Below are 10,712 nucleotides of genomic sequence, written 5' to 3'. Positions count from 1 at the left end.
TTACCTCCTTACTTCATTTGCACACACTGTATACAGATTTTTCTATTGTGTTATTGACTGTATGTTTGTTTATCCCATGTGTAACTCYGTGTTGTTTTAGTCGCACTGCTTTGCTTTATCTTGGCCAGGTTGCAATTGTAAATGAGAACTTGTTCTCAACTGGCCTACCTGGTTAAATAAAGATGAAATAAAAAACATTTTAAAAGACAAACGTCATCGACATAACACGGAAACAACTTCTAGGAAAATTACATTTTTATTAACATCAATTTTATTTTCACTTTCTTAAACAATCAAATTTGTAATAAATAAAGCACATCTGATGGGGTATACCATGCAAACATTACATTCTATAACATCAAAGAGAACTGTAGGTGTTGAACCATCCGATGGATATCTTGTTACAAGAGCATCACACTCTGACATTCCTCCCATAAGCAATAACAGATTCATGATTGGTATTAACTTTACATGTACACGATGTACGGTATTAACCCATATACACATGAAGGACCGGGGTTAAGTATAACAGTCACCGTTTCATTCCACTCTTTAGAGCCGGGAACAAAGAGTTTGGGGGGGGGGGTGAAATAGGAGACAGAGAGGATAGAAGATAGAGGGCTTGAGAGAAGAGCAAGAGAGAGGATCAAGAATAAAGAAAACAAGGATGGATGGAGTAGAGCAGAGAGAGAAAAAGGTCCCTCAGGAGAGACCAGTAGAGACCAGCAAGTCAGACAGTGTGACCTGCCCAGAGGCAGGAGAGCATGAAGAAGCAGAAAAAGTGAAAGGAATGAATGTACCAAGAACCCAAAGATGCCTGTGCAGCTGTGTCACCACGTTCGAATACAACGAGGTCACTAGCATCTTTCCTCCAACGTGATTGGACAATGTGGTTCCATCCACTGCAGGTTGAACTAGATTCTAGTCCAACACTGGATCTTCACCCAGAACAAAGATAGTAGAGGCCGTTTCGTCCAACAGTGAAATTAAATGCCATCATATAAACCCTTGTGATGATGAGGTGAACACACAGTAGGGCAGAGAGAGTGGTACATAGTGGGGCATTGCGCGCTGCCTATCAATAGCAGACATAACTCTCAAATTAAGTCTGCTTCCCTGAAATAAGAAAGCCAATCTATATTATATTTGTTACAACTAGTGTGGAATATTCTATCCACTGTTCATATATTCTAGTTTTAGGAGGATGGAGCTTGACTGTTGTGCAAGTGAGGGTTAATAACTGAGGCTTGTACCTATATGGTTAGTGATGCACGTGTAGAGCTGGGTTAAAGCTAGCCGCTGGGATAACTGAAGTGAATTCACATTAAGTCCTAAGTGGAACGAGTGCTAACAATAGGCAGGAGAATGGCTTCAGCCCAACAGGCGTTCATTTACAGTTAGTCAATCTACAGAGAGGAGGGTGGTTCCCATCACCCTTCCATCACACACCACGTCTGACTCACCCGATCACCAGCAGACATTCTGGTTGCGTCCCAAATGGCAAAAAAGTGCACTACTTTTGACCAGTGTAATTTGGGACAACTTCTGACAGGTGCTCAAGCCGATTAAAGACATTCCCAAACAAAGGAAAGGAAGTTGGCGGTGAGAGAGAAAACCTCCACAACCTCCTCATTTATGAGAAACTAGGGAGCAATGAGAGAGAGAGAGGAAGAGGACATGAGAGGTCGATCCGTCAGTCAGTCACGAGGTGTGTAACTTCAATCTTGTCCTCCCCCTTCTCTCTTCGTCTTCTCTGCCAAAAATACAGAGCAAAAAAGCCCGGAGACAGTTGTTGGATTCCTGTGTGAAGAGGACATGTCTGGTGAACTCATCATGGGCCTTTAAAGCATGGTGCCCACTCTGAGCGGAGGAAGTGCTATCTGCTCAGCCACACTGATAACCTGATCCTCCTCAGTGTTAGTGTTAAGGGCTCCATCTGATAAACTCCACTCGCAGAAAAAAAAACTAAGAGCAACAGTTGGGCGTCACTGGGGGGTTCAGTCATTTACAGAGGGAGGAATTAGTCTTCTTTGATCAGTGCAATGCTTCTGTGATCCATTGGTTTCTGCCAAGGAGAAATGGTGAGATTAATTACTGTATATCACACACACACAAGTTTGGGGTGACTTAGAAATGTCCTTGTTTTTGAAAGAAAATATATATTTTTTGTCCATTAAAATAACATCAAATTGTTCAGAAATACAGTGTAGACATTGTTAATGTTGTAAATGACCATTGTATCTGGAAACAGCTGAAACGGTAGTGTATATGTATTTGTATATATGTATTCAAATCAAATTGTAATCATATATTTGTGGGATGTGCCGAATACAACAGGTATACACACAGTGAAATGCTTACACATATATATTTATATTAGGGACATTTGTGTACAACACTGCTCACTAATAGTCTATGTACTGTAGCATGTGAGATGCTTGACAGGCAGATACCTGGTGCTCTACTTCTCCTCGTGAAGAGCTTCTATGAAGGCTTCAAGTTTCTCCTGAATCTCACGGACCTTCTCTGCAGAGGAGGAAAGAGAGGATGGGTTAGTTGAGTCTTTGCAAAACAAAAACAGTAGATATGGAGAGCATCCAAGATGCGTCAATTGATACAGTAGAACCCAGGAAACCACTGTTGTCATGCAAGTTGGTTGAGATGGCTAAACAGGCCTATTGTGTTTCCACCTGCGAGACCCAAGACGACTTGAGGTTTCTCAGACCCTAAGTCCTCCTGTTGTGACCGTGGCCTTCCAACTACCAGCAACACCAGTACCATATATATACACACAAGAAATATCCTGTGACATACTTTCTTAGAACGAGTGTGAAACCAATGACCTGACATTCTGCATGTATTCACTAGCAGAATAACAGACGTGTCACAGGCCATTGTTCTGCCACCTCTTGTGTCAGCCAATCAGCAGACAGTCCCCACTGACATCCCTCAAACCTAAATAAAACGACCACTTAAGTGAAATATTCTATTGAAGAGGGGAGATGTTGACCATACCACACCTCACACACCCAAGATTCCCCCCCTCCAAAACCATGACATGGTATGTCCCTCCAGGCACAAGTCTAGCTAATGGATGGGAGATACCATAACATTATTCCACACGAAAGGGAAAATACACCGAAGAAAAGTTGAGTCACCGCGTCCCGCCGTTGGGGTCCTTTTGTCCGAGATGGTGTTTTGAGGAGAAATCCGTCCGTACAACATGTACTGTCACACGATGGGCTGCAGTTACAAAGAGTCTTTAATCGCTGAATAAACAAATGGCAAGAGTAAGTCTTAGCAAATGAGAAAAAAAAAGGCCTATAGGGGACTAGCAGTGCCAGCTGCCCCGTCTCACTCTATTCCAGTAGACTAATCCAACTGGAGCTGCCACAAGCACAAACTCAAACAAAACTCTGAGGCGAGATACTATCAGAAGAGTATCTTCAAATGCTTTTGACAACAAACAAAAAAACTTAAGACACAAAAGGTCTGAAAGCTTCAAAACCAGAAGACTCCTTGATTTCTACGGCTCGATAAATCATAGCGGTTTAGCAGACCAACAGTGTTTTAAAAGGAGTAGTTCACTATTTTGCAGCTTGACGTTAGATGGTTCTTCACCCTGAAAGTAGTCTGTGGGCCAAGAGGACCTGTAATCCACGGTTCAGATCTGTAAAAACAGCCCCTTCAGCTAATCTTAGCCACCACAAGCTAACAATCAATGGAAGTCATAGAGGCATGTGAGCATGTTAACCAAAAAAAAAATTATTGTGAGGAATCATCTAACACATCAAGCTATATAAAAGTGAAGTACATCTTTAAGTGTCCATTTCTGGTCAATACGACGGTGGGAGCTGCATTTAGAGGGTAACCTTATTCTAAAGAGAGGGGCTGGTGCAAGACCCTTTGGTGGGGGGCACGGGTGTATGCCTTTCTGACTGATGAGTCACACGGCAGTCTTTAAGTACACACACCTCAGAGTCCTGAAATATGACACTAAAAGTGCTGAGAAATCACTATGACCAACACACACATCTAAGCCATGAAAAACAGCAGATGAGTGGTAGAAAAACACCTTTCCCCCCTCCCCCTCTCTACACACACACACACAAATAAATTCCCCAGCCTTTGATAGTTTAACACAGAGGCACATGGGGAGATTCCAACACATAATGGTGGCATTAGGGCTGGGAAAGAGGGCACGGTGACACCATCACGGCAGGTGCGTTGGGGCTGAAACCTAACCCAGCCCCACTCTAGAACTCTCTACCAAACCACAAGGGCTCAAAAGAAGTTAAGGAACACACATACCGGGGTAAGGAGAGTGGGTCGGGCACCGACTACAAAACATAACTCAAATGGAGTCAATAGCAACATCTACCTGTCCCAGACCCATGAAGGAGGGAGGGAGGAACATCTCTGTCACATCAAAACAAGCCAGGGAAAAGCCCTGGCTCACCTTCAAAGCTCAGCGGAGTCTAGATGTGCCACTTATAAAAGAGCTACCGTGTACAGTTCATTTCTTTATTTATGAACCTTTATTTTAAGTCTTTTCAAAATCAGCCCTGCATACAAACACAATGAAATACTCAATTACAAAACAAACCCAATCTTCACTTAGAGGATTCCCCACTAATGTTATAAATTCCCAAAAGGGCAACAGGTATTCAAGCCTGAGCTTCCCCCGCAACACATTTCACAACATTTCACATCTATGGAGCATAAAAACCTTGGAACCTCTAGCACTATACAATGTTGTGCTCTTGTACCGTACGCTATTGTTGTGACCTTGACCAGTGTTGTCAGATACATTGGAAGTCTCTGCAGGAGTGCTTTGTAAATAAACCAAAGAGAATGCTGCTCTCTTCTTAGATACAGAGGCCCAACCCACTTTTTGATACAATACACAATGGTGAGTTCTAAAACGATCACCAGTAATGAATCCAAGGGCACAAGGGAAAATAGCATCTAGTGGTTTAAGTGTGGAAGCTGCTGCATGCATATAGATAAAGTGGCCTGGACAACTTCCTTTTTATTAGCAAAACAACAGTTAAACAAATCACATTTTGATCTTCAATTTCCTTACCAGCTCAGAAATGTGCGTTTTAAACCCCAATATATCATCTAGCCACATACCAAGATATTTAGAAGAGGGAACTCATTTAATATGTTCCGTTCAGGCAAGTAATTTAAAAGGTCAAATATGTCTAAGTTATGGGACCTAGAAAATAGCATGTATTTTGTTTTGTTTGCATTAAGAACTAAAGATCCAAGTGTGACTTCTGCAGCGCATGGAAATCACACTGCAAATGTGAAAAGGCTTGTTTTAAAAATGGTGCAACAGAGTACAACACTGTTTGATGAKCATAAACATTTATATATTTATAAATGTATATATTTTTTATATATATTTTTTTAAATCACAGTATTTCCAATGTTATTTATATACAGCGTAAACAATAGTGGCCCCTGAATCGAACCCTGGGGTATCCCTTTATGCACATCAAGGAATTCAGATTTGACCCCCCTCTGTCACAATAGCCTGAGTTATATTACTGAGATAGTTCTGAAACCACATACAGGCATCAGTGCTCAGGCCTACTGAGGACAACTTACTCAATAAAACAGAATGATCAACGGTGTCAAAAGCCTTTGACAAGTCAACAAACGAGGGAGCACAATTCAATTAGGCATCTAAAGCATTGACAATGTCATTTACAACTATTGTGGTTACAGTAACAGTACTGCACCCTGGTCTAAACCCTGATTGATTCACCCCCCTTGACATTTTTCGTATTTTGTTGCCTTACAACCTGGAATTAAAATGGATTTTTGGGGTGTTTGTATCATTGAATTTACACAACATGCCTACCACTTTGAAGATGCAAAATCTTTTTTATTGTGAAACAAACAAGAAATAAGACAAAAAAAACAAACAAACGTGCATAACTATTCATCCCCCCAAAGTCAATACCTTGAAGAGCCACCTTTTGCAGCAATTACAGCTGCAAGTCTCTTGGGGTATGTCTCTATAAGCTTGGCACATCTAGCCACTGGGATGTTTGCCCATTCAAGGCAAAACTGCTCCAGCTCCTTCAAGTCGGATGGGTTCCGCTGGTGTACAGCAATCTAAGTCATACAACAGATTCTCAATTGGATTGAGGTCTGGGCTTTGACTAGGCCATTCCAAGACATGTAAATGTTTCCCCTTAAACCACTTGAGGGTTGCTTTAGCAGTATGCTTAGGGTCATTGTCCTGCTGGAAGGTGAACCTCCGTCCCAGTCACAAATCTCTGGAAGACTGAAAAAGGTTTCCCTCAAGAATTTCCCTTGTATTTGGCTCCATCCATCATTCTTTCAATTCTGAACAGTTTCCAAGTCTCTGCTGATGAAAAACATCCCCACAGCACGATGCTGCCACCACCATGCATCACTGTGGGGATGGTGTTCCCGGGGTGATGAGAGGTGTTGGGTTTGCGCCAGACATACAGTTGAAGTCGGAAGTTTACATAGACTTAGGTTGGAGTCATTAAAACTCGTTTTTCATCCACTCCACACATTTCTTGTTAACAAACTATAGTTTTGGCAAGTCAGATAGGACATCTACTTTGTGCATGACACAAGTAATTTTTCCAACAATTGTTTACAGACAGATTATTTCATTTATAATTCACTGTATCACAATTCCAGTGGGTCAGAAGTTTACATACACTAAGTTGACTGTGCCTTTAAACAGCTTGGAAAATTCCATAAAATTATGTCATGGCTTTAGAAGCTTCTGATAGGCTAAATGACATCATTTGAGTCAATTGGAGGTGTACCTGTGGATGTATTTCAAGGCCTACCTTCAAACGCAGTGCCTCTGTTTGACATCATGGGGAAATCAAAAGAAATCCACCAAGACCTCAGAAATTGTTTTTGTAGACCTCCACAAGTCCGGTTCATCCTTGGGTGCAATTTCCAAAACGCCTGAAGGTACCACCTTCATCTGTACAAACAATAGTACGCAAGTATAAACACAATGGGACCACGCAGCCGTCATACCGCTCAGGAAGGAGATGCATTCTGTCTCCTAAAGCTCAACGTACTTTGCTGCGAAAAGTGCAAATCAATCCCAGAACAGCAGCAAAGGATGTTGTGAAGACGCTGGAGAAAACAGGTACAAAAGTATCTATATCCACAGTAAAACGAGTCCTATATAAACATAACCTGAAAGGCTGCTCAGCAAGAAAGAAGCCACTGCTCCAAAACCGCCATAATAAAGCCAGACTACGGTTTGCAAATGCACATGGGGACAAATATCATACTTTTTGGAATAATGTCCTCTGGTCTGATGAAACAAAAATAGAACTGTTTGGCCATAATGACCATCATTATGTTTGGAGGAAAAAGGTGGAGGCTTGCAAGCCGAAGAACACCATCCCAACCGTGAAGCACGGGGGTTTCAGCATCATGTTGTGGGGGTGCTTTGCTGCAGGAGGAACTGGTGCAATTCACAAAATAGATGGCACCATGAGGAAGGAAAATTATGTGGATATATTGAAGCAACATCTCAAGACATCAATCAGGAAGTTAAAGCTTGGTCTCAAATGGGTCTTCCAAATGGACAATGACCCCAAGCATGCTTCCAAAGTGGTGGCAAAATGGCTTAAGGACAACAAAGTCAAGGTATTGGAGTGGCCATCACAAAGCCCTGACCTCAATCCTATAGAACATTTGTGGGCAGAACTGAAAAAGTGTGTGCGAGCAAGGAGGCCTACAAACCTGACTCAGTTACACCAGCTCTGTCAGGAGGAATGGGCCAAAATTCATCCAACTTATTGTGGAAAGCTTGTGGAAGGCTAGCCAAAACGTTTGACCCAAGTTAAAATTTTTAAAGCCCATGTATGTAAACTTATGACCCACTGGGAATATGGGTAAAAAGCTGAAATAAATCACTCAACTATTATTCTGAAATGTCACATTCTTACAATAAAGTGGTGATCCTAACTGACCTAAAAGGCGATTTTTACTAGGATTAAATGTCAGGAATTGTGAAAAACTGAGTTTAAATGTATTTGGCTAAGGTGTATGTAAACTTCCGACTTTTATTTCATCTTTATTTAACCAGGTAGGCTAGTTGAGAACAAGTTCTCATTTACAATTGCGACCTGGCCAAGATAAAGCAAAGCAGTTCGACACATACAACAACACAGAGTTAAATATGGAGTAAAACAAACACAGTCAATATTACAGTAGAAAAATAAGTCTATATACAATGTGAGCAAGTGAGGTGAGATGGGAGGTGAAGGCAAAAAAAAGGCCATGGTGGCAAAGTAAATACAATATAGCAAGTAAAACACTGGAATGGTTGATTTGCAGTGGAAGAATGTGCAAAGTAGAGATAAAAATAGTGGGGTGCAAAGGAGCAAAATAAATAAATAAATACAGTAGGGAGAGAGGTAGTTGTTTGGGCTAAATTATAGATGGGCTATGTACAGGTGCAGTAATCTGTGAGCTGCTCTGACAGCTGGTGCTTAAAGCTAGTGAGGGAGATAAGTGTTTTCAGTTTCAGAGATTTTTGTAGTTCRTTCCAGTCATTGGCAGCARAGMACTGGAAGGAGAGGCGGCYAAAGGAAGAATTGGTTTTGGGGGTGACCAGAGAGATATACCTGCTGGAGCGCGTGCTACAGGTGGGTGCTGCTATGGTGACCAGCGAGCTGAGATAAGGGGGGACTTTACCTAGCAGGGTCTTGTAGATGACTTGGAGCCAGTGGGTTTGGCGACGAGTATGAAGCGAGGGCCAGCCAACGAGAGTGTACAGGTCGCAGTGGTGGGTAGTATATGGGGCTYTGGTGACAAAACGGAYGKCACTGTGATAGACTGCATCYAATKTATTGAGTARGGTATTGGAGGCTATTTTGTAAATGACATCACCGAAGTCGAGGATTGGTAGGATGGTCAGTTTTACAAGGGTATGTTTGGCAGCATGAGTGAAGAATGCTTTGTTGCGGAATAGGAAGCYAATTCTAGATTTAACTTTGGATTGGAGATGTTTGATGTGAGTCTGGAAGGAGAGTTTACAGTCTAACCAGACACCTAGGTATTTGTAGTTGTCCACATATTCTAAGTCAGAGCCTTCCAGAGTAGTGATGTTGGACAGGCGGGCAGGTGCAGGCAGCGATTGGTTGAAGAACATGCATTTAGTTTTACATGTATTTAAGAGCAATTGGAGGCCACGGAAGGAGAGTTGTATGGCATTGAAGCTCGCCTGGAGGGTTGTTAACACAGTGTCCAAAGAAGGGCCAGAAGTATACAGAATGGTGTCGTCTGCGTAGAGGTGGATCAGAGACTCACCAGCAGCAAGAGCGACATCATTGATGTATACAAAGAAGAGAGTCGGTCCAAGAATTGAACCCTGTGGCACCCCCATAGAGACTGCCAGAGGCCCGGACAACAGACCCTCCGATTTGACACACTGAACTCTTTCAGAGAAGTAGTTGGTGAACCAGGCAAGGCAATCATTTGAGAAACCAAGGCTGTCGAGTCTGCCGATGAGGATGTGGTGATTGACAGAGTCGAAAGCCTTGGCCAGGTCAATGAATACGGCGGAACAGTATTGTTTCTTATCGATGGCGGTTAAGATATCGTTTAGGACATTGAGCGTGGCTGTGGTGCACCCATGACCAGCTCTGAAACCAGATTTTATAGCGGAGAAGGTATGGTGGGATTCGAAATGGTCGGTAATCTGTTTGTTGACTTGGCTTTCGAAGACCTTAGAAAGACAGGGTAGGATAGATATAGGTCTATAGCAGTTTGGGTCTAGAGTGTCCCCCCCTTTGAAGAGGGGGATGACCGCAGCTGCTTTCCAATCTTTGGGAATCTCAGACGACACGAAAGAGAGGTTGAACAGGCTAGTAATAGGGGTGGCAACAATTTCAGCAGATAATTTTTGAAAGAAAGGGTCCAGATTGTCTAGCCCGGCTGATTTGTAGGGGTCCAGATTTTGCAGCTCTTTCAGAACATCAGCTGACTGGATTTGGGAGAAGGAGAAAAGGGGAAGGCTTGGGCGAGGGTAGCCAGGTGGAAAGCATGGCCAGCCGTAGAAAATTGCTTATTGAAATTCTCAATTATAGTGGATTTATCGGTGGTGACAGTGTTTCCTATCTTCAGTGCAGTGGGCAGCTGGTAGGAGATGTTCTTATTCTCCATGGACTTTACAGTGTCCCAGAACTTTTTTGAGTTTGTGTTGCAGGAAGCAAATTTCTGCTTGAAAAAGCTAGCCTCGGCTAGACTTCAACTGTAGCATTTTCCTTGATGGCCAAAAAGCTCAATTTTAGTCTCATCTGAACAGAGTAGCTTCTTCCATTTGTTTGGGGAGCCTCCCACATGCCTTTTGGCGAACACCAAACATGTTTGCTTATTTTTTTCTTTAAGCAATGGCTTTTTTTCTGGACACTCTTCGGTAAAGCCCAGCTCTGTGGAGTGTACGGCTTAGTGGTCCTATGGACAGATACTCCCATCTCCACTGTGGAGCTTTGCAGCTCCTTCAGGTTTATCTTTGGTCTCTTTGTTGCCTCTCTGATTAATGCCCTCCTTGCCTGGTCCGTGAGTTTTGGTGGGTGGCCATCTCTTGGCAGGTTTGTTGCGGTGCCATATTCTTTCCATGGATTTAAATGGTGCTCTGTGGGATGTTCAAAGTTTAGGATATTTTTTTATAACCCAACCCTGAT

The 10,712-nt window shown here is 42.6% G+C and overlaps 1 protein-coding gene across 1 annotated transcript in view; it reads right to left on the bottom strand.

Annotated features, from left to right (window-relative positions):
* Positions 1 to 237: 237 nt before the first annotated feature.
* LOC111952488 (dynamin-like GTPase OPA1, mitochondrial) overlaps positions 238 to 10,712 on the bottom strand; it is a 100,041-nt gene continuing 89,566 nt past the window's right edge. The window contains 2 exon segments of the mRNA XM_070435379.1: positions 238 to 2,065; positions 2,454 to 2,526. Coding sequence (XP_070291480.1) covers positions 2,462 to 2,526 — 65 coding nt within the window. The 3' untranslated portion in view covers positions 238 to 2,065; positions 2,454 to 2,461.

This window comes from Salvelinus sp. IW2-2015, linkage group LG26 (genome assembly GCF_002910315.2).
Source record: "Salvelinus sp. IW2-2015 linkage group LG26, ASM291031v2, whole genome shotgun sequence".
In the NCBI taxonomy this organism is placed as follows: domain Eukaryota; kingdom Metazoa; phylum Chordata; class Actinopteri; order Salmoniformes; family Salmonidae; genus Salvelinus; species Salvelinus sp. IW2-2015.
Note: the sequence above shows the minus strand (reverse complement) of the source record. Positions and strands in the feature narration are given on the sequence as shown.